The sequence below is a fragment of the Callospermophilus lateralis genome, chromosome 1 (assembly GCF_048772815.1).
Source record: "Callospermophilus lateralis isolate mCalLat2 chromosome 1, mCalLat2.hap1, whole genome shotgun sequence".
Taxonomy (NCBI): domain Eukaryota; kingdom Metazoa; phylum Chordata; class Mammalia; order Rodentia; family Sciuridae; genus Callospermophilus; species Callospermophilus lateralis.
Window position 1 is genome coordinate 54,181,785 of NC_135305.1, and position 24,432 is coordinate 54,206,216.

A 24,432-nucleotide genomic window follows, 5' to 3' on the forward strand; every position below is an offset into this window, starting at 1 on the left:
GGGGATTGAACCCAGGAGCACTATACTACTGAACTACATACAACCCCAGCCCTTTTTATTTTTTAATTTTGAAACAGGGTTTCAAACTAAGTTGCTTAGGGCCTCATTAAGTTGCTGAAGCTGGCCTCAAACTTGTAATCTTCCTCCCTCAGTCACCCAAGTTACTGGGATTACAGGCATGCAATCAGCAAAAGAATAGGTAAAACTACATAAATTGAAAAAAATAAACCTAGATCAAAAGGAGCCAAATTCAAAGTTTATAAATACTTACAATACAATGCTCATTCTAACTATGGTTCTTCAGACAAATTAATTTCTATCTTTGAGCATGAAATGTATAGTAATAGTATTTCTCAGTCTAATATATTTTTGATAACTTTTTGATGACATTTACCAATTTTTTTAAACTTTTTTCATAGCACCTTGATCCAGTTCTTAGACATATGAAATCACGATATTGAGTGAACTAAGCCTTTGATCATTATGAAACGAAGAGCTTATTTCTAATGACTTTATTTAAATTTTAGTTTATGTTAAACATCCACAAGATAGTTAATTTAAAATATTCTTATAACATAGCTTTTTAGAATTATAGAATTTTTAAATGAAAATACAATAAATGCTCCTACCTGTTGTAAAATGAGCACTGCATAAGTGGACTTTGTGGACTCGTGGCAATATTTGCTAATTCTGTTAGCCAATCCACCTCATTTTCACCATAAGTATTTTCCGATATGTCTGAGGTATTCTGGTTCCAAGATGGTCTTGGATATTCTTGATGAGAAACATCTGAATTTAGCTGGTATATGGCAGATTGGGTAGAATCACTTTGAACAGCCTGAAGTTCAGGAAGATCATCTGCAAATACGCACATTCAATATTTCAAAAAACAAATTAATAATACAATGAATAATATTAATATTTCATCTAAAAGTCATCAAATTTAGCAAGTTCATTTTATGAGAGGAAAATCAAAAATTCAAAATTAAACTCAATGTATTTTCTTGAACAAATTATTTTTAAAAAATGACATTTTGCTATTTAAGGGTTAATAGAGTCTGATCAAGAAGTAAACCCAACAAATGTGATGTGAAAATGGTTCATCACCTAAACCATGTAATTACCACAAGTGTTTTCACACTAACAACAGGGCTCACTCTGTGTTTTCTGCTCTTCCTCCCATTTTTTTTGTACCTTACCTGGAAGTAATCTATACACAAAGACCTTTTTTTTAACATTAAAAAGTTACTGAGGAAAAACACATCTTATGTGTGTATATATGTGTAGTTATTGCTTACATACTGATTGACTTACAAAACAGATAACTGCAACATTGAAAACAACAATTTCCAAAGATGAGAATGTAGATTGTATTTATTTTTCAGTGTTGCTTACACAAATTTGTGTTAAAGCTTTAAAATGTGGCTGAGGATTGAAACCAGGGCATCACACATGCTACATAGGCAAGTGCTCTACTACTGAGTTACATCCCTAGCCTCAAAAGTATTTCTTTTCATTAAGAAATTCTGAACTCAGTAATACTTTCTGGCTATTTTTTTTTCTATATATTCCCCAAAAGTATATCATGATAAACTTTATACTCTCCAAAAGAAAAAAATAGCACTACCCCCCAAATAACACTACAAAGAACAATGAGTTTGGAAAAGAAAAAAAAAAAAGAATTCAAGAAGAAAAAAAAAAAAAGGAGACAGAAAAAGAAAGATCATCTGACAGGCCTTTAAAAAAAAAACAAACAGCCTTCTCTAGGAAACACATATAAACTGAAAACTATATAATCTATTGGGTCTCTCAAACATAAGAAAACTCTTCAAGTTGTCTAAAATGTCATCCAAAAAAGTAGGTACAGTTTCTATTCAAGCAAATATTTCAGAATATCTTACAAAACTCAAATTGCTTAATTAAAATTAGTAATTCAGTGTATCAATACTTAAAACTGACTAGAAGTTATACCGTTTCATGAAGCAGCCAAGGAGTTCTAAAACATCACATAATTTAAGATAATTTCACCTCCAAATTCTCACAATGGTGTAGCTACTTCCCTCCCCTCATTGCCAACACCCTTTGACCATCATTTCTTTATTATAAAGGGTTCCTTTCTGTCTTTCAAGTACACGAATTTAACTACTTTCTGAAGTCATGGATGGAAGGGGCTAAATTTTTGACTCCCTGAGCCTAATTTCCTCCTGAAACCTAAAACAAGATAGTGCTCCTTGTACAACAGGAACTATTACTCAACGATATTCAGGTTCTGAAAATCCTTGGCATTCAAACAGGTCCCAAGACCTTCAAGATCTCCAAATTCCCAAACATTACTATAGTATATAATCTCTTCCTTTTATTTCAGCATTTGTAGAATAAGGACAGTCCTCCTCTTCAGAGTTGTTAATGAACGTTAAAGGCAACTACATATTAAATGGAGACAAAGCCAAATTGAAAAGTTGGGCTGCAAGCCAAGGGCACTCATTTTCTTCTGAACACCAGCCTCAAAGCAATACAATTCAAATTACCCCTCAACAAATCTACACAATTCTACAGGTCACATATTTCCAGAGTAACTCAGCAAGAATGATCACTTTAAGGTACAAGGGTCCACAGTCATTTCCCTATTACACCAACAAATCAGCCCTGAAAAGCTCACTGGGAGGATGTTTCAAAATTGACATCTTTAAAAAAAAAATTAAATAGACTATTTCTAAGGTATTTAGTAGTCTAATCTTTATACACAAAACAAAGCATTCAGTTTAATAACTTAAATGAGTCTATGATAACTATAAATAGCTCAAAGTCACTTTGATTTTTAAGTAATATTTTAAAAGCAAGAATCAGAGAATGTTATGTATTCCTAATACACAAAAATAAACTTTTTTAGCCAGTGAAGGTTAAGCAGAGAAGCTGACTAAATGTGAAAATTAATTTGAATCTTAGTAAGATTCCTAGATAATTTTAATTTTAAATTTTGTTTACCAAGCTCCATGTGCTCATCACAGGAGTTATAGCCAGGTGAAGATGGCAAATTCTCATTACACTGTAGCAACTCCAATGAGTCATTCATTCCTGAAGCTCTCTTGTCCATCACCAGCAGGAGTTTCTGTACTGCATTAGGCATCTGATTTGTCTTCACTTCCCACACCATGTTACGGTGCTCCGACTTAAAAATAACAAAGAGGAAAAAATTATCAAATTATGTGATTTGATTATCACATAAATATAAGATCAAAGACACATCACTATGTTACATTTTTAACTTAAATCACATATTGCCATTTATACCTTCCTCAATTCCTCTGGACCATGACAAATCCCTGTCTTGGCCTACAGCTATGTATTCTGTACTAAATTACACCTAATTACTAAAGGATTAACATCTTGAATTAAGCTTTTAGTTTTAAATAATAGCTATTATACATATTTATTTCTTCAAGCTTGTAACGCTTTCAGATGCAAATATTAAGACTAATGAAACTTTTTTTTTCCATATGTATCTTCAAATTCAAAAGAAAATTAAACTCAGTTAAAGTTAAAAAATAAAGACTGGAGGACTATTCTGTATTTTTTTCTTTTTTTTAAAGACTATTCCACTCTATTTATCAACTGTGTTCAATATTTTGTTTCCTCATATTCTGAAAGTGAACAACTTTAACACACTTAAAGATAATTATAATCTCTAAATAATATTTAAAAGTTTCTTTAAATGGCCATGCTACATGTATCATATTTTTAAAGAGAATCTGGGATCTAGCCATAATAAAAAGATACCTTTGATTCAGAATAGGCTGGTACTTCTAGAAAAATGAATAATAATCATAGTGAATTTGGCTAAACCACCAGTAAAACTACCTTCAAATCAGGCCTACAACTTATGACAAAGAAGAGAATAATATAGGCTAATACACTTAAATTCTGAGCAAAGTCCATTCAATGTCTTATGAAAGGAGAATGTGGTTAATACCCTTTACACTGGTCTCTGGACAATAATCAATTAGCTACTTAGTATGAGTGATAACAGCAGGAAGATTTCTTGATTCCTCAGGCTATCCTCCAAATTTTATTAAAAAAAATCAAATAGGTTAATAAGAAATACACAATGGACTGGGGTATAGCTTGATGGCATAGTATTTGCCTATGATGTATGAGACCAACCTCTTCCCCTGGGACACAAAAAATCCTTACTTTTTCAACAATACATAGCTTTTTCTAAAAGCAAAACAATAAAATACACTGCTCTTGAAAGTTATTAACAGTTAAAATCAACTATGCTAGTCCAGTCTGATCAAAAATACAAAGATCTTCAATACTTAGTATTTATACCATAGCTTTCTAAACCATGATGTAATCACTGAGCTCTTTTTCTACAAATGCTTTTTCATGATTGTGTTGATTATGAAATGTTTCCCAACTATAAAATATACAATATCACTGTAAACATCTGGAAAAAAAAAGAAATATAATGATAACTTCTAACCCCATTAAACAGATTTAGATACTGCTAACATTTTGGTGTATTAAAATCTAATCTCTTTATCATGCACACATACTCACACTTACTTTTTCATACTTCATATTAGAGTTGATAACTTTTCTTAAGATATGTTCATAAACTTTTTCCTATGTCATATGGAAGAATCTATAAGTTAAATAGTATACCTAGTGAGGATATACCAAAATTCACTTATCCCTCCTACTGCTGTTATTCCCAATTTTCTCATTCTTCTAAACAATACTTTATTATAATGAAAAAGTATTTACTTACAGTATAGGATTATTTTAGATTCCTAGATAAAAATTAATAAGTGGATGGTGATCAAACATCTTAATGTTCTTTTTTTTAAAGATGCTATTTTTATAATCATTTTATTTCATTTTGATTATCATGTATTAATTGTATATATTAAAGGTTTTCAGTATATTAGTATGATATTTCCATACATGCATGCAACAAACAGTGTTCAATTATAACTTCCCTTTATTTAACTTTCCTGAACCACATATATCCTGCCCACTCTCTGATTATTACTATTGCATATTTGGGTTGGCATTTTTTAGCTTCAACATAAAGAACTTGTGGTACTTGTCTTAGTATTCTGGCATATTTTGCTACATAATGTCCTCCAGATCCATCCATTTGTTGCCAATGATGGAATTTCATTCTTTATGGCTGAATATTATTCCACTGTGTGTATGTATATGTGTGTGTGTATATACACACGCACGCGCACACATACACACATACATACACACCACATTTTCTTTATCCACCAAACAGTTGATGGACTTAGGCTGATCGTTTATGTTAGATATCATGGACAGTGCCACAATAAACATGTGCATGCATGTATCTCTAACATATATATCTCTAAACTGAATATTGCCTTATGTTGTTTGTAACATTCTATTTTGTATGCTTTTTGCCTGTACCCCTCAAAAATGACCCTTATCTGGAGCATGGGAGGAATAGATGAATTCTAGATAGGGCAGAGGATTAGCAAGGATGGTGGAATGTGATAGACATCATTATCCAAAGTACATGGATGAAGACACAAACTGGTGTCATCATACTTTATATACAACTAGAGAGATGAAAAATTATGTGGTATATGTGTAATAAGAATTACAATGCATTCCGCTGTCATTTTTTAAAAATCAATTAAAAAAATTACCCTTATCCTCAGATTATAGAGTACTATTATACTACGGTTTTTGTTTGTTTTCCTTTCATACTACAGATTCTTTTTTAAAATTCTTTATTTATAGTCATACATGACAGCAGAATGAATTTTGACATATAATACATATATAGAATGTACATACATCAATCATATTGTCAATTCTATTCTGCTGCCCTTCCTATCCTCCTTACTCCTCCCCTCCTCTCCCATCCTTTCTCTCTATCCAATCTAATGTGACACATTTTTTTTTCCTTTTCTCATTACAATATCATATATGTATTCTGTATAATAATGAGGTTCTCCTTCCATCTTCCGGGCAACTCCCCTTCTCCTTCTTTTTCCCTCCCACCTCTCTTCCCTATTTAGTGGTAGTCTTCTTCTCGTGTTCTTCTTCCCTATCCCATTTTGAGTCACCCCCCTTATATCAGAGAAGACATTTGGCATTTGTTTTTTAGGGATTGGCTAACTTAACATAATCTGCTCTAATGCCATCCATTTGCCTGCAAATGCCATGATCTTGTTATTTTTTAGTGTTGAATAATATTCCATTGTGTATAGGTGCCACATTTTTTTAACCCATTCATCTATTGAAGGGCATCTAGGTTGGTTCCACATTCTAGCTATTGTGAATTATGCTGCTATAAACATTGATTTGGCTGTGTCCCTGTAGTATGCTCTTTTTAGGTCTTTTGGGTATAGTCCAAGAAGGGGAATAGCTGGGTCAAATGGTGGTTCCATTCCCGGCTTCCCAAGGAATCTCCATACTGCTTTCCAAATTGGCTACACCAATTTGCAGTCCCACCAGCAATGAATGAGTGTACCTCCCCACCCCCATCCTCGCCAGCACTTATTGTTGTTTGACTTCATAATGGCTGTCATTCTTATTGGAGTGAGATGGTATCTTACAGTAGTTTTAATTTGCATTTCTATGATTGCTAGAGATGGTGAGCATTTTTTCATGTATTTGTTGATTGATTGTATATCCTCTTCTGAGAAGTTTCTGTTCAAGTCCTTGGCCCATTTGTTGATTGGGTTATTTGCTTTTTTGTTGTTTAACTTTTTGAGTTCTTTGCATACTCTAGAGATTAGAGCTCTATCTGATGTTTGAGGGGTAAAAATTTGTTCCCAGGATGTAGGCTCCCTATTCACCTCACGTATTATTTCTCTTGCTGTCATACTACAGATTCTTAATGTGGTAAATACAACAGTATTTGAAATGGATAACAGTAAACAACCAGACAGCTTATTCAGTTTCAGCTGCTTCTTTACTGGGAAATATGACAAGTCATCCAACACATCTCAGTACCAATTGTGTATTATGCCATTACTTCAAGCAAATAACAGTTTGTCTATCTAAAAGATGTTTAAGGCATTTAAAAGGTTAATATATAGGCATAAAAAAGAAAATTCATTTTTCCTAAATACAAAAGGTTACTACAACGTACTAATTAATCAGTCTTAATGTACAGTTATAGCAAACCTGCTGAGGTATAGGTAATTTCCTACAAAGTGGATGGTTAAAAGAAATGGGATTTTTCAAGTTTCAAATAATATTTCTAAGTCTCTACCTAATCTTTAAATTTAAAAAAAAAATTGAGTGAATTAAGTTTAACCAGTGATTCTCAATTCAACTCTTGTGACATAAAGAATCATGTATGCTTTAAACAAATGATACCCAAGCCCAATCCCCAGAGTAAATGATTTGTTCTGAGGTCCAACACTGTGCACTGGTTTTCATTTGTGTAGTTGTGTGTTAACAACTACTGGGCTAAAAATAATTGCTAATTTTTTTTCATTAAGAAAAATGTCCATTTATTTAATACATATTATGTATATGGCATATTAATTGTAACGTTAGATCTCAATGGTAATAAATGAAGACTCTCAAGGAATCTATACATTCATGAAAAAAATCCAAGCAAATGACCCCCTTTCTACAGAGCAGGGTGGTTTCCCAGTGAGAAAAAACTAGTAAGCTCAAACAGCTGGCCAGTACTGGGTAAGACCAGAAATATGCAGAATCTAGCATCACCAGAAAGTGGGATGGCCTTACGTGTTATGTGGTCATAGATACTAAGCTCATAGATTATTATGTGGAAAGGTAGACTAAGATGTGAATCTCTGATCTTAGTTTAGGAAAACTTAATTTTCTTTTTTCCTTCTTTTTTACCCCTAAGACAAGAGTAAGGACTCTGAAATCAGGCTGAGTTTATGTACCAGATTTTCCACTTACTAGCTACGTTCCCCTTAATTTATTTAAGATCTTTGTGCCTTTTTGTAAAAAAAAAAAAAAAACATTATTATACATTATTATAAAACTCAGTAAGAAGGTAAAATGCTAAGAAACACCCAACACAAAGCAAACGTAATGTGGCTAGTATTGTCATCAATTATGAGACAATGGGGAATCACTAAAGATTTTTGGATAGGGTTTTGACATGATCAGTACTATACTTGAAACACTCTTTTTGGAATCTATGCAAAATCATACTAAAACACTACATGAATATGTAGAAACATATTCATATATTTAAGGTAGGGTGCAGTTAAGAAAAAGAAATACACTCATTCTTAATTTCTATGTAAGCCACCTGCCTCCAGCTTCTTTTGCAAGAATTCTCATAAAAGAAAAGGTAATTGGTAGTATCAATGCAGATTCCTTATTTGGTAACTCCTAAGACAAGAGAGGAACTAGTCATTCTGTGCGAGTTCTTTTAGCAACTAATATTAACAATTGAGATAGCACATAGATATCTCTTTGCATAGAAATCTATCCAACATCTTAAACATACAGGACATAATTAAACCTATCTTGACTAAAAAACCTTCTGAACAACTGTACCATGCTTTATATATATAGATTTGAGCTGTGTAAGTCAACTCCAAATGAAATCGTACAATTTAAAATTTTCCCATTTTTTTTAACCTTTGTTATGAAATTCAGAGTCTGTACTACATCTCTCTCTCTCTCTTCAGTTATCCTTTGTGTATAAACAGTACTGTTCCTGGGGTTCACAAAATAGATGCAATCTGTCTTGTCTTCCCCCATCCCTCTCCAGAACTCTTCCCAGTTTGATTTTTTTTTCTTCCCTAAAAGCAGGTCAGCCAATCATCATTTACAGTACACTAACATCTCCTTGTAACTTTATCATTTCTTCAACACCTTGTCTTAGTTATCTACCACCATCCCAACATTCTTTGAATGAAGTTGGAAAAAAAGCATGACTTTAATTTCAAAACACAGCTACCTATAAATAACAAAAGGGATAAAATAATTATTGAACTTAAGTTCTATGTATTTGCACCTCTCCCTGCTCAAGGTAATCAAAATTTGGCCATCAGCTGAAGTTTTGCTACTACAGACCTACTATACCCTAAAAGAAGGCCTAGACTTAAAGACAGAAGACTTGAATTTTACTCTTGCTGGCTGTGGACCTGGGGCAGGTAACTTAACCTTAGCCTCACAGTACCTCTACTTATCTCACAAGGGTATTGTAGAATTAAATAAAATACATAAAAACAAAATATAAAAACCATATACAAATGTAAGTTGTCTCACTTTTCTCTGTCAAACTATTTTTCCCTGTCAAACTATTCTGGGGAAAGAAAACAAGGACTCTGACTTGGGAAAAGAATATGGAAAGAGTTCTTATTCAAAAATACTCCCCACCATATATTACACCAACTAGACATTCATTTTGAAAAACAGTTGCTCTTTCAAATATCTCCTGGTAGAGCTAACCCTATTGTTTACTTATGATTTTGTATTCTGCTTTGGGATTAAAAGATTCAACAGAACTTGCCTTGTATTTTACTTAACTCTGCATGTGTCATTTCTTCACAAGATCAGTGATTTTTAAAGAATAAAATTCTCCTATAGTTGTTGTGTTTTGAAAGGTCATGTTCAATATTTCAAATTTTACTATAGGGGCTGGGAGGCCCTATTGTTTTTGGTGTGCAAACTTTCAGAAGCAAATATCCACAAAGCAAATATCCATAAACAATGAATGAAAATGGGAAACAGGGGTTCACAAATGCCAACCCACCTATAGAATATTTCCACATAAGTATTTATGAATTATACTTTTAAAAAATTTATTTAAAATTCAAAACAGCTCTGTAAACAATATATTATGATGGAGGGAAAAAAAAACAGGACTCTGACCACTGAATGGGACCATTTGCTTTTTGGAGAACCAAGGGAAAAAAGACAAAAGATATAGGTCAACATAGGTTAGACTCCCGCTTCTGAAGTGCCTGTTCTTTCTGAATCCTTACTTTTCCATGATTATGCTATGATCTTCTATATGTTCTCCTCTAATCCTGAAGACTTTCATACCAATTCTAGACTATTTGCTCAAATTATTTTGAAAGAGTGGTTGAAGAGAAGGTAATATGCAATTATTATACATCTCTGACAGAAGGAATTAAGGTATTTAGAATGTACTACAAGATAAAACATGACACAGCAGACAAACTTACATAAACTATTCCAAATGCAACTTTCTAAACAAAAGCAGTTGGGTGGCCTTAATACAATTCCTTAATATTTTCACTGAAACTTCACTTCTTTTACAGAACTATTTCTACAACTCTTGTCTGCCACTGTGTAAAAACAATAAAATCCCACAAATAGCAGGGTTGTTTCCTATACTACCGTAGAATAACACTTAACACCTTTATGGCCCTGACATTTTAATTTCTATGCCTGAATTTTATTTGTAAAAAGTCCCTATCTAGACATCAGAATTTTAGGTAGAAAAGATACTACATCCCACATCCTTGACTTGGCTGTACATTGCTCAATCACATCTATACAAGTTATCAGTAGTTTTCACATCTATACAAGTTATCAGTGGTTTTCATGTTTATTCAACATGAAATGTTAATATTGATGAATGTACACGGAACTCATAATACTATTAAGCAGTCACAGGACTCTATAAAAAACTTGAAATCTAAAAATTCATATTATGTAAACCTGTTTTCCTATATTTGTTATCCTATATATTTTCACATTACTAATAACTTAAGAAAAGCTTTTCTAAGCTACTGTCAATAACTTTTAATAATTCAATTAATCAATATTAGAATTATTTTTCTAATTTCAGAAGAAAATACTATTAAATTATGACTGGACGTATAAAATAAAGGCATATCAAAATATGAAGGGATATTAATTGTCAGGCAATTAATAAACAAGAAAAAATATGCCCATCTTCCTGAGTTTTGTAATGGGTGTCAGTTTAAAATTTTTTGTAATTTCTTGTCATTTATTTTCCCATTTGAATAGTCCTTTTCTTAGTTAAAACACAAAAAATATTTGGTCTTGTCTCATTGACATGGTAGTAACTTCTTTTTGATAAGGTATGCCTGATATTTTCATTTCAAACAGATATAAAAGAAACCAGCTTGCAATTCACTGCAGAAGAGCCTTCAGGGCACAGCAGTTTATCCATTCACGAAGTACATGTCATATGCCTTCTTTTAGAGGGCACTTGGATAGGGAGGAGAGTCCAAAGAAGTTAAAATACAGTGAAGACAATTGGATGCTATCATGTTTGAATTCTGAAAGGTTCAAACCTTGTCGCTGGTGAGTGAATGCATTGGTAAAACTTGGGTAAAAGTACCCTTTTAACTAATTTATGCAGGACCTGGAGAAACTAACAATGGGGAATGCTTTTCAAGTAGAAAGAAAAAAGCAATTTGATTCATAAAATTAAGATGAAAACTACGAAGTGAAATAAAAATTTCCTTCTATAAACTGGCTGTAGCTCAGTGGCAGGGCACTTTCCTAGCATGTGTGAGGCACTGGGTTCCGGTTCCATACAACTATAAATAAATAAATAAATAAATAAATGATTGATTAAAGAGCATTTTGCCTTATAATGATTAAATTATACCTTCCTCAAAAGTATAAAGTAGCTCAAAAACTTGAGCGGCTTTAATTCTTTTGAAAGTACTCAAATTTCTTTGAAACTTTATCAAATATTGCCAACCCAGCAAGAACTTAGTTTAATAGAAGAAACCAAACAGATCGTCCTAACACTCTTCTTAGCAAATAAACGATGGCGGGAAAAAAAAAAAAAAAAGACCAAAACATAAGTAGTTGGTGTTAAAATTATTATTAGCTCTCAAAAGGCAATTTTAATTTCAAAACCACTGTGTTGAGTCATCGTTACTGTTATTTATTAGAAAATAAATACAAAGAACTTCGCCAGAATTGTTGGTAGGACTCCATAGCTTCTCAATAGGTAAAACTTCCTTTTTAAAAAGCCCCTTTCCGTTCTAGCGTCAGCGGCATCCTGAGTCAATAAACTAACTTTGTGTACTGCCGTGCTGTCAGTACTTGTTTTGAAATGGACTCTAGCTGAAAACTCCCTACGAAAGACATCCAGAGAACTTAGAGCACACAGCGGAGAGTAAAATCCCCTAGGCAGCAAGCAGCGTTTAAAGCTACAAAAACCGGCGGCTGACTCCGCCAGGATTCTTTCTTGTTTTGTTTTAATCTGCCTGCGGCAGCAGCATAAATTAAAAGGCGGAGTCTGGAATCGCCTGCCAAGCCTCCTCTCTGGGTCACAAGGAGCAGCGCCTCCCAGTTCACGCCAAGTCCACCCCCACCCTCTTTCGCCATTCATAGCGCTGCCCTCCCATCCCCCCATCATGTGATCGCAGCCTGGACGCCAAGCTTGTTTTTCCCCTCCGCTCAGCCCCACCGCGCAGGCGCCTCGGAGCCCATTCATTCGAACTGCGTAACAATGAGCCCCGGGGCCCAGCGGCTACCCTAGCTTCCCACCTCTGCCTGAACCCCTCTTGGCCCAGAACAAGACCGCACTTCGCTAGGGTCCTCCACACCGGTTCTGCCCCTCACTTGTGGCTAGCCTCCGACCCTCTGCCAACAAGAAGGGAGTTGAAATCAAACTTTTCCGGGGCAACCCAGGTGCCGCGCCGACCCCTTACCCCGCCCAGGCCCGCCTGTTCTCAGAGCCGGGCCCGACCACCCACCGCGAACGCGGCCCAGACCGCGGTTTTCGCCCAGCCTCTTCCTACCCTCCGCCCCGAGACCCCGAACGACGACGCCGCGAAGCCCAGGTGAGCTCGCGGAAAACGCCGGTCCGATAGACTCGCCGCGCGCGGACAGTAGTCTGACAGTTAATAGCCCCCACCTTGGGGGCAGCCCTGGAGAAAGAGGAACCCGGACCCGAGGTCGCCTAGCCGCCCAATCCCCTCGGGCTCCTGCCCCTCCCTTCCCCACCCCCACCCCTTCGGAACAGAAAGACAACAAACCCGCCGCAGAGTGTGGGCAGCCTAGTCGCGGGCAGCTGTGGCGGCGACACCCCCACCAGAAGCTCCCGTACCCCCTCTCAGGCTGACGACGCCTTCTCCGGCGCGCGTTACTGCTCCCGTCGCGGCTCTTACTCCTCAACCGAAACTTTCCTACTTACCAAACCCGTCGCCATTACCAAGTCTTTCAAGCTTCGTCTTCCCCCTCCCCTCAACACCCTGGGGGTTGAGCCTTCGTGCAGCTCTTTCGCCCTCTTATTGGTCTACAAAACTGCCATTCTCTCTTTCCACTTTCCCATTGGGTGATACCGTGGTCCGTCTCGGAGGGCGGGCATGTATTGACTTTTGTGTTGTGTTTACTGGAGGAGGTGGCCTGTCAATCACTGGAGTAAGCGCTTCGGATTGGACTATTGCCGAGACTCTGGGGACCCGGTCCAAACTTTGCCCCCGACATGGATTGTGGGTACGTAGTTTCAGCCTCATTTGTTAGCTGAGAAAACTGAAGGCGGGGGGAACCGGTTGGACTACACATCCCAGAAGTATGTGCACAGCACAGTCTTGATAGTAAACAAGAGTCATAGGGACACGTGTATCAGCTCGTTTGTTTTGGTGTCTGAGACAAAAGGGAGGGGGCGGAGGAAGGGAGTGTTTTAAAGCTTGGGCCTCTTTTCCTCTGGGCCTCCTCTTCTAGCACTGGGAGAAACTCCAGCCTTTCGCAGTACCCAGTCCAGGCCATAAGCAGCCAAAGTTGTTCGCTGCTCACAGTTTGGCAAGAGGCCAAGGTATTGTTTTAGTGCGAGGGGAAGGAGATGACTGCACAAGCGGAAGCAGGGCACGTTCGCGAGGGACGTAGTCACTCACAAATCAAGGCCCCTGGCACCAAGGGGATGATGAAGGTGATGCTGGACTGCATCGCAGTAGGAAGAACTAAATCTCTTTATTCCGAGGAGAGAAACTTGAGAAGATTCGTCAACTCTGTTCAATTCATCTAGGATTTGTTGAGAGCCAAATAAGTGCCAGGCACCTTGAGGCTGGGGATAGACAATGAGAGAGAAGTTCAGTGTACGGAATTTACAAAGCTGTCGAGAGGGGTTAACGATTACATTGAAATTGAGGCAGATCGTTGTTTTCATATTGACCTGATTGCTTGTTGTTTAAGGCCATACAGAGGAGTATGGAGAATGAGTTAAATTGATTTGAATTGTGAATTATTATCTAAGTTTCTCTTAACCATTTTTCCCCTCCCAGAGACTTCCAATTGATGAAAGAAAGCTGTCTTTTCACTCGGTTTCCACTAGGAGTTCCCCTTAAGTTCTAATTCTCTGATGCACCAGAGGAGGATGGCTTCTCTGCTTTATAATTACCTTTACTTTAAAAGAGGCTCTTCATCACAGTTAGGTGCATCTAGTCTATAATTGCTATTTTTACTATTCACATTACAAAGGCATTATTAAGCTTTTTTTTTCTTTGAACCTTTAGTTTTTAATAATTTAAGCTATGCTTTAGGTGTTATTTGGATCAGTGGACTGTCTAGTTAAAAATTAAGTTGAGGAAAACACATTAGTAAGAAGTCTGTAAAAGCAAACTTTTGAAATTACCCAAAAATTACAGCTAATTGTTTCTTTAAAACTAAGTACATTACTTGAATTTTTAAATCAACTTGAAATCCACATAACAATCCAAAGAAATCCAAAATCACCATGGCACACACATGTAAATCCCAGCTACTCAGGAGGCTGAGGCAAGAGGATCGCAAGTTAGAGGTCAGCCTGGGCCATTTAATCAGATCCTATCTCAAAGTAATTTTTTAAAATGGGCTGGCAATATAACTCAGAGGTAGCATTCCTGACAAAAACAAGGAAATCCAAAATAACCTTTGTATGTTGAAACAAGTTTTAAATTCCTTTAGGAGTTCCCATTTAAATTCTTGAAAGTATTTATAAAATATGTCTTCCCTACCATGTGATTTACTTTCTATGTTCTCAAATAGTAATCAAACATTTTTCTTAAAATAATTCAGAAGAGAAACAATAAAATGTTTATTTGTTCCTAAGAAAAGAACAGGGATTTGAATTTACATCTTTCAGAGATAAATAGAGAAACCCAAAGAAAAGAATGACCATTTTTGCTGAATGCTATATATGCTGGTTGTATCTTCTCTCTCTTTTTTTTTTTTTTTTTTTTGTTTGTTTGTTTTAACAATAAAGTCGTCTTACTCCATAATTTTAAAAAATATAAATTTCAACATTTAATTTAGTGACAAAAAGAAAACCCCTGGAGTTCAGCTGATCATTTTAAATTAAGACCTGGGGTATTTATGCCTAGCTCACTTCTCCCAGTAAACTAAAAAAATCTTTTCTTTGTAAAAATGAGATCTCAAAAACTTAAGCCACTGTTTTATCCCTCCTGAGCACACACTATGAGATCTGCTTTCAGCTGTTACATTAAAAAGTTAAAATATTTGAGAATTTTTACCAAAGCCTTAGTTGTTGGTGTTTTTTTTTTTTAATTGGAGGACACCAGGATGGAAGAATTAATTTAACTTTAGATCTAGATATTATACATTATTATAAATAGTAATTTATCCTTTAATAGCACTGTAAAGCTTTACCATTCATTTTTTTAGTTCTATTTGTTGACTACTGTGCTAAATGATATGAATACAAAGATAAAAAACATATAATATATAAATTTTTTTCTTTTTTGTTCAAGTTTTTAAATATATGTTAAATTCAGATAGTTTAGTCACAACTTAATAAAACTATTAGAATTCTTTATACTTTTCAGTAGAAATTTGTTCATTAGACTTTCCTGGAAGCTCAGTATTTAACAGGAACATCATCATTAGTTCTTGAGTAATCAACAAAACCAGCAATCCATAAGCCAGAACAAAGATCAAAGGAAAAAACTAGTAAGATCTCCTTCGAAATTTTTACATATGTTAAGTTATATTCTTAGGCTAAAACAGATACACAAACTTTTATATCTGTCCTTTAGATGGTTCCATGATAAAATTGATATTAAAAATTCAGTTTCTTTAACACCTTCTATTGGCTAGTGTTGTCATTTTATTTTATATAAATATTATATATATATATATGTATATATGCACATAATGTATGCTAAAATGTCAAAAAATGTCATCTCAAATCAAAATGTCTTTCCAGTAACTTCTAAAATTATTTGTGATAAAGAAACATCAAGTTCTAATAAATTAAAGATCATTTTCTTAAAAACAGATAAATCCTATTTAGGATTTATTTCACCTCCTATTTAGAGGTGAAATTAAGTAGTTTACCATATCTGGTATACCAGTAACCACTTGGATTGACTAAGAAGTACAAGCATATGACATCTGTCTTGTCTGAATACTGAGTATATCACTGTTCAAATTGCAAAAAGATAAACAAATGAAATCACCCAACAAGTACAAAATTAGGACATAGAGCACACATTTGATCTAAAATAGTACCCAAACACTTTTTCAATAGTACCTCAGCAGATTATTTGAATTCATATATATACACACACACACACACACACACACACACACACACATATATATGTATGTATATATCCATATATATCCTACCATACTTGAAAATGAGTTAACTTAGTTCAAAGTGTTTAGATAAACTCAATGAAATATAATGAAATGCCTGGGAGCTGATAAGTGCGTAGTAGTAGTACGTGTCTTGTTCTTAAATTCTTGATCAACTACAAGTTTCTGATTTTGAACCATAAAGCAAGACCTTTCTTCAGTGGCTGATATGTGGTATCTAACTTAATAACCATTAAGAAGAGAAATCAATGGGAAAGCAAAGAATCAAGAATGATCGCTGGGTTTCAGGTTTAGGTAATTGAGGTATGTTGATTCCACTGTGGTAGGGAATATTGAAGAAAACAGATTCACCATCTTGGAGGAGGGGGAAAGGATGGGTTCAAATGAAGATGCTAAGCTTGCTATGAAGCAAGAAATTTGAATACAGGAGTCCTATAGGCAGGTGAATATATTCATCTGGGCTTTAAGAGATCCAAGTACACAGAAATAAATTTGGATGACTATGGAGAAGACTATCCTTTTTGGCTGCCATTGCCCTCAAAAAGTTTTTGTCAAGTTGTCCAGTTTGGTATAAATGAAAATGTGAGTATTTAGAAAAGGCAACAAGTAATTCTACTTTATCTCATTTCCAGTTTATAAAATCAAGCTCAAATGACTCATATCTTTTAATCCAAAGTTTTCTAGAATAGATAATTCCTGTTATCTGGCTTGCTTAACACAAATTCTCACATAATAATTTTCCACTTAAGTCTATTTGGTGTCTTAGATGTTTTCTATGCATTTTTCTATTATTTGCTAGACAAAATTACCTCATATTGGGAGCAATGAAGTCTGATACAAAGAACAATTAAAGTCATAATATGTTGCTGGGAGCCATCAGCCAAGTAGGTATGACAAATTCCTTGCCAGCTTACTCCCATGCTGTCTAGTGGAAGGACTTCTGAAAGGTGACCTTGCTCAAGGACCAGGGCGGTTTAGCATAATAGGAGATTAGGGTGTTCCCCCTTTAGAATAGGGCAGTTTAGCATAATAGGAGATTAGGGTGTTCCCCCTTTAGAATAGGGCGTATCCTGCTGCTGAGTTCCTCTTGAGTTCTTAGGGTCAGACAGTATATTTTGGGAGACAGAAGCCCAGAGAAGTGGATTTGGGCAGAGTGGTGGATTTGGGCAGAGTAGTGGATTTGGGCAGAGTGTGGATTTGGGCAGAGAACGTGGATTCCCCTAGAACGTGTTTGTAGACTGCCGGTGTGAGTTCGGGAATAAAGAATTGCTGTTTGAATCTACAAGCTGTGTGGAGACTCGTGATTTGTGCCCAGCCAGAGACTGCGGCAATATGTACTTTCCTTCCCACATTTTAATTGGTGCATTATAGTCGTGCGTGCCTAATAGTGCGATTTCTTGTTATATATTTGTATATGCACCCGATATGATGATATAATTTGGCCACAATCACTCCCCAGCACTTTCCCCTCCCATAGTTTTCATCACACTGTAGTAAAAACTTGGCATTTTTGGTATTTTTGTTTATATCTGCCTCTTCCCATATTTATATATTTCATCCTTCTCTCTCGTTCACCATCTGATAACATGTTTTTTTTCTGGTCCACAATAAGCAATTAATAAATAGGTGCCTACTAAACAAATACATGAAAAGTTACAGGTAAATAAAACAGCTTAAACTTTCTAATATACAATAATATCATATGCTGTCTTGAACACTGAGTTTGTCAAACACCTTCCATGTGCTTTAAGGTTCACTTCCTCCATATAGTCATTATAAGGTTAAGCATCTCTAATCTGAAAATCTGAAATCCTTAATACTCTGAAATTTGAAACTTTTTGAGCATCATGTTGGTATTCCAAAAGCTTCAGATTTCAAAGCACTTCGGATTTCAGATTTTCAGATCAGGGATGCTCAACAGGTATGCAAATATTTAAAAATTCACAAAACTCTGAAACCTGAAAACATTGGATCCCAGTCATTTCAGCTGATATACAACTTGTACTATCATCTGAAAACAGTTCTCATCTTTCAGCTACATTACATAAGCACTGTTCATTTTGTGTCCCTCACAGTGCCAGTCACGTGAAGGCAAACAACATATTTATTATAGTTCAGCTCTTCCAAGTTACATAGCAAATCATAATGCTCTATAGTAATAAAATGCTGAGGTCATTCACTTAATTTTTCTGTTGAGTTTTAAAGAGAAAGTAAGAGGAAAACAAATTTACCAAAGATGTCCTCAAAATGAGCATCAGTCTGACAATATTTCACTTTTAAAAACATCATTTTTGTACACTTCATGAATATAGTCATTATATAAAGAGAAGCACACTTGTATTAAGTGTCAACCTTTGGCCTAAAAGAAGCAATGAAGTTGCAGTGTTACACAGTTGGTTCTCTTGTTGCTCAGCAAGACCTAGGTAGGTTTCCAATTAGGACAAAGATGGAAAACAAGAAATTAGAAGTGACTTTATCCAAGATTTTGATTGGTCATATTTGCTGCTCATAAACTCATTCAAGGGTTCTACTTTATAAACTTTTGAAGATAAATAGAAAAAAGAATGTTTCCTATCTAGGTTGTTGCGGTAATGAGCCATGGCTGCTTTTGTTATTTCAGAGTCCATTTCCAATTCAACTTTCTCTTGCTCCTGGAAGAAAAGTCTTTTTTTTTTTTTTTTTTTTTTTTGTCTAATTGAGAGTAAAAAAATGCCCTAATGTGCTATAAGGAAACCATTTACAGTCGATGCTAACCAAATATCATTTCATGTGTATGCAGTTTGCACAGTATCAAGTTTTATATTTGGGAAAATGGCAAGATTCTGGCTATGGTTAAATCAAAATGTAAGAAAACCACCTCCCCAATTGGTGGAATTCTATTTTTTTTAAATTTATACATATATTTTAGTTGTTGATAGACCTTCATTTGTTTATATGCAGTGCTGAGAATCGAACTCAGTGGCTCACACATGCCAGGCAAGTGCGATACCACTGAGCCCCAGGCGCAGCCCCATGTTTTATTATTTTTTTTGTAATATTTATTTTTAGGTGTAGATGGACACAACACAATGCCTTTATTTTTATGTGGTGCTGAGAATTGAACCCGGGTCCCACCCGTGCTAGGTGAGCACTCTACCACTGAGCCACAATCCCAGCCCTATTCTTAAGATATAGACCAATTATTTCATATCATAGCATCATCACACCTTCCCACATGTAGATGATCTGTGCAATTTCAAGTTTTGAAAGGGATTTCTAAAAAACATTTTTAGTTGTAGATGGACACAATACCTTTATTTTGTTTATTTCTATATAGTGCTGAGAATTGAACCAGTGCCTCACATGTGCTAGGCAAGCACTCTACCACAGAGCTACAACTCCAGCCCCTTAAAAAGGATTTTTTATTTACAAACTAAAGAGCATAAAAAGTTAAAAACCCTTGTATTGATCAAATAAAAAGTTTTTTTTCTCAAAATTATCTGAATCTGTACTGGAAATGTTTTATAATTTTCTCTATATACCAGGCTCATGATTAACATTAGTTGGAAAACAGGATAAGAATTAGATATATGAGATCTGAATTCTTCATGAGTTCTGCTATCAACTCACAAATTAAATCTTAGTTGAAATCACTGATTCTTTGTAGTAAATTGAACTGATTTAAACTCACATGGTTATTGTTGGGCACACAAATCCTCTGCAAATAATGGTTATACTTTGCTGCTTGGATTTTCATAAATCATTGCACTTGTAAGACTTTTTTAATACCTGTGAAAATGAACAACTACATATTTTCAGTTGCTCAGCCAGTCTTGCTGCCTTAGAAACATCCTGGAACAGGTGAGGTTGTCTCAACTCCTATTCCAATTTCTTCCTTTTTGTCAAAATTCTTTGGTATTCAACATCAGTCTGTATCTCACACTTTTAATTTTAGAATCCAGCATTCCTTACAACTGTTAAATTTTTATTTAGATATTAGAATCCCCTATTTAGCTATTTAACAAAGCCTTGGCTTAATCCAGATGTAATACCTCTAAGCATAAGTATTAAGAATGCTGAGGTCATCTAATCCTTGTAAGAAATATAAGATTTCTTAAGAAGAGAAATATTTCAGAAATTTAAAAGATGCTTCAGAAAGGAACTCAGCACCTTAATCTTATAGTTTTTAATGCCCTTGTTTCATACCCTGCTTCTTTAGAAGCATTTTGAACACTTTAAGTTGTCTTCTAGCTTATAATAGTAACCAAAATATATTCACCCAACTTGTGTGGTAGAATATATATGTACTAAACCTTAATTCATATTGATATACAGGAAATACACATAACCCCTTTATATTGGTTTAAAACAAGGGAAAGCACCTTTGTTCTTCAGGAAGAATTCCTAACCTCTTCCCTAGCCATACATGATGTGTCAGGAAGCTCCATCCTTGCATGAAAACTTCCAAGGAATTCCCATAACTTGCAAATATATGCAAGAGTCCTGGTAAGGACTCTTGGATAGTGACTAAAAAGTGACAATCACAAGTCAAACTTGAGCTGTTTTAATTAGATAATTTACACATAAATTCTCTAGTTAGCCTATTTTATTTGGTTATTCTAGCACCAAGGTTTTTGCTCATTTTAGGTGTTTTTTTGATTGTTTGTTTGTTTGATGCAGTACTAGGAATTGAACCCAAGGGTCTCACACATGCTAGGCAAGCACTCTACCACTGAGCTACATTACTAGCCCTATTTGGTTACCTGAAAGTCCAAATTAACATAACCACAGTTATTTCACATATAACTACTGCCATTAAAAAAACATACTTTCTTTCGGAGTTATACCTTGGGGCTCATTTGCATTCACATGCCACATGTCTATCACGTTTTTCATCGCATTTATGCTGCAACTCATATTAAGTATTAAAAACAGTAATTCACATATTTTATTATAAAAGTGTGCTTTATTATAAGGAAAATTTAAATATAACCAACAATACTGAAAATAACATAACTGGCATTGATAGCCTTGGTCAAAGTTCTTTATTAAACAGGCATTTATTTACTGTTCCATGAATAGTTAACAATCAGCTTATTCGACAAAAGAGATAAAATGGAAAAAGTGAATGAAGAATACAGAATGATGAACCAGAAATTTTCTTTTTTTGCTTGTTTAACAGACATGGCTTTTAAAATAAAGTCTTAAATAGAAAACAAGTCATCTTCATATAGCAAGCTCCCTTTCCCTATAAGGTTTTGCAAAAGTGTTAAAACAATAGTCTGAAATGTGGCTGATGTTATAAGTTACATACTTTAACTTCTTATATATACATTATCCAATTAAAATTCTTACCATGTTTTCATATACAAGTAGGACTATAAACATCCTCTAGTAGGACAGTAGCCCCACAATAATTTTACCCATGTAGGAATATATTCTTTTGATACATGTTTCCCAAAATGTGAATACTGGTTAGAGTTAATGTTTTTAGACACTGGATCATGGAACCTAAAAATCATATAAGATTATATTCCTTTGGTTGAATATAATTAGGTTTTATATGTCAGAATAAAAGCATATCAGTGATCAATGAAAATCTGGTAAGTTTATGAATAGACATTAACACAAATGGCAAGGCCTGATGTTATCTATGGTATGAACAAAAACTCCTTTTTTGTTATATGTGGTTTTGCTTACAAATTTTATACCTACTAAGAGAGGTTTTAAGGGAAAAAAAGGCAAACCTCACTGGCTGCCGATCAATATGATTATGTGTTGTCAACCATCACAAGGAAGAATAGAAATTTGTGAAGGCAGATATATGCAAAGGACCATATTGTGTAGGTCAAGTGAAGAATAAAGACATGTATTGTGGGCATGTAAATAAGGTTCTCAACATATTTTTGGTATAGGACTAAGGTTTTTCTTTTAAGTATAAGATCTTAGGCTTTTAGAAGATAAAAGTCAGATTTAACAAATTTAAATAGCTTAAAAAAAAAACAAAACTTTGTGACACACCCAAATCAATCTCTTAAAAGTAAAAAATACAGGAAGTTGTAAAATGAAAAAAAGGAAACAAAGATACATGTTAGATGAGGGAAAAATGCATTAATGATTACTCATCTTAGAAAGACTCTTTTCCCTATTATAATAACTAAATTGCCATTCCTTAAAACCACTGGAATATGTAGGTTACTGACATTATGCCAAAGAAGTCAAAATGTATTTTATTGCAAAAATATATAGTTTTAAAATTGCATATGATGTTTTATACCATTTCACCAATAGGCCAAGGCTAACACATAACTTTTATCAAGCCAAAAAAAAATTTATGAAAATGATTAAATTTTACTATATAATGAATTATAAAAAGAATGTGATGCCATGCTGGTTGCATGATTCATTGCCAAGTTCTCTCTTACATGGGCATAGTCACTAACTTGATATCAATCTGAATAAATCAAACACATTGCCTATGATAGTATCTTTTAATTATCTTCTCAAACATGGATACTTTCAATATATTACAATCATTATAATAAAACTTTAAGTCAAATAATTTTGAGGAGTAGAAAGTTATTTTATCAATGTTGTTTTAATGAACTACTAATTAGAAAGTGATGTTAAAGCCTATTGACTATTAAATCACTACTATTTACCAATACATTGTAAATGTAAAAAAAGGAAAAACCTGAAATCACAGAAAATGCTTGGCATCTACACAAACACATTCTCAGTGGACTAACCACTACTGTGTAATTTTGTCACTATAGGTCTTCTTGCTTCATACTTTGCTTCATGCAGTGGGTTCAACAATATCCATGTTTGTTCCAAACAGGGCAACTAATTGTTCTTCATAAGTGGCGATGTTCCTTTTCATTATTTCCATGCAAGGTCCCAGAAGCCTTTCAAATGCTTGCACATCCATGGCTAAGAAAAGAAAAAAATGAAAAACAACACTCTTTGCAAAGCTGTGGAATTTCCAAGTCAATATAATATCCATTCCATTATTCTATTCCATTATATTGCAACTTTGAATAATACAAGTGTAAGTTTTAAGCAATACTGTCAAATGAAGAAAAACCATAAAGATTAAAATTCTGTTTCAAAAAGGAAGCAGCCAGGGCCCTCTCAAGCTACACTGTTGGATTCCTCAGCAGATAATATGCAATGCTAGGTTGGTGTGAGGTTTCTGGTCTAGGCCAGGAAAAGAATGAGTGTCATGGGAGGCCCTGGAATTTTAAAAAATGTTGATGTTGCTACCTTAGTAATATGAACACCTTCAAAGGTGGCAAAGGAATACTTCCTAGTCTGGTCTAAGGGTTTGCAGTGCCATGTTGTGAAGAACAAAAGTTACCTAAGTTTTTACTCTTATACCATTGTCTATATAATCCAAAATGGCAGCCAACATAATGCTTTTGTTTACTTCTATAAATATATCCTATATCACTTTTCTTGCCTGTCTCATGCACTTCAGAGCTGAATTTACAATACACAGTGAAAAATATCATACTTTCCATCACAGAAATACAATTTAAAATGTCTTTGCCTTTCAAATTTGAAAAAGTAAAAAAGGCAGAGTTTATAACAATGGGGTGAATGCAATGCTAGTAGCATATAAATTAGTAAAACTAAAAGTGATCTATATCAATCCATTTTTTAAAGAACACTTCTGAGAATAATTTCTTAGGAAAATTTCTAGATATGGAAAAGCCATCTATGTACACACATATACACAAAAAGTTAGAGCTAAAACCCATAAAATATTTACCAGTAGGGAGTGACTGAATGATTTATCATGTATATATTTACCTAACTGAATGCTAAGATTTGATGTAATGATAAAATTCCCAAGCTATAATGGATGAACAAAGCAGTTTACAAAATTGTTTTAAAACAGAAACCCCATGCAAATAA

The 24,432-nt window shown here is 34.6% G+C and overlaps 3 protein-coding genes across 5 annotated transcripts in view; 1 reads left to right on the forward strand and 2 right to left on the reverse strand.

Moving 5' to 3' along the window:
- Positions 1–9,092, forward strand: part of Cog5 (component of oligomeric golgi complex 5) — a 356,605-nt gene extending 347,513 nt beyond the window's left edge. The window contains exon 22 of the mRNA XM_076834507.1: positions 9,008–9,092. Within this exon, the coding sequence (XP_076690622.1) occupies positions 9,008–9,011 (4 nt within the window). The 3' untranslated portion in view covers positions 9,012–9,092. The remainder of the gene's footprint in view (positions 1–9,007) is intronic.
- The window catches only part of Hbp1 (HMG-box transcription factor 1), a 30,986-nt gene extending 17,816 nt beyond the window's left edge, over positions 1–13,170 (reverse strand). Inside the window, exons 1-3 of one of the 3 annotated variants that reach the window (XM_076834519.2) lie at positions 13,133–13,170; positions 2,986–3,169; positions 630–858 (exon numbers count right to left, since the gene is read on the reverse strand). In XM_076834519.2, coding sequence (XP_076690634.1) covers positions 630–858; positions 2,986–3,169; positions 13,133–13,147 — 428 coding nt within the window. In that variant the 5' untranslated portion in view covers positions 13,148–13,170. The other 2 variants (XM_076834527.2, XM_076834531.2) reach the window with 2 other exon arrangements.
- An 8,288-nt stretch (positions 13,171–21,458) lies between these two features.
- Positions 21,459–24,432, reverse strand: part of Prkar2b (protein kinase cAMP-dependent type II regulatory subunit beta) — a 95,182-nt gene continuing 92,208 nt past the window's right edge. Inside the window, exon 11 of the mRNA XM_076834596.2 lies at positions 21,459–23,445. Coding sequence (XP_076690711.1) covers positions 23,312–23,445 — 134 coding nt within the window. The 3' untranslated portion in view covers positions 21,459–23,311. The remainder of the gene's footprint in view (positions 23,446–24,432) is intronic.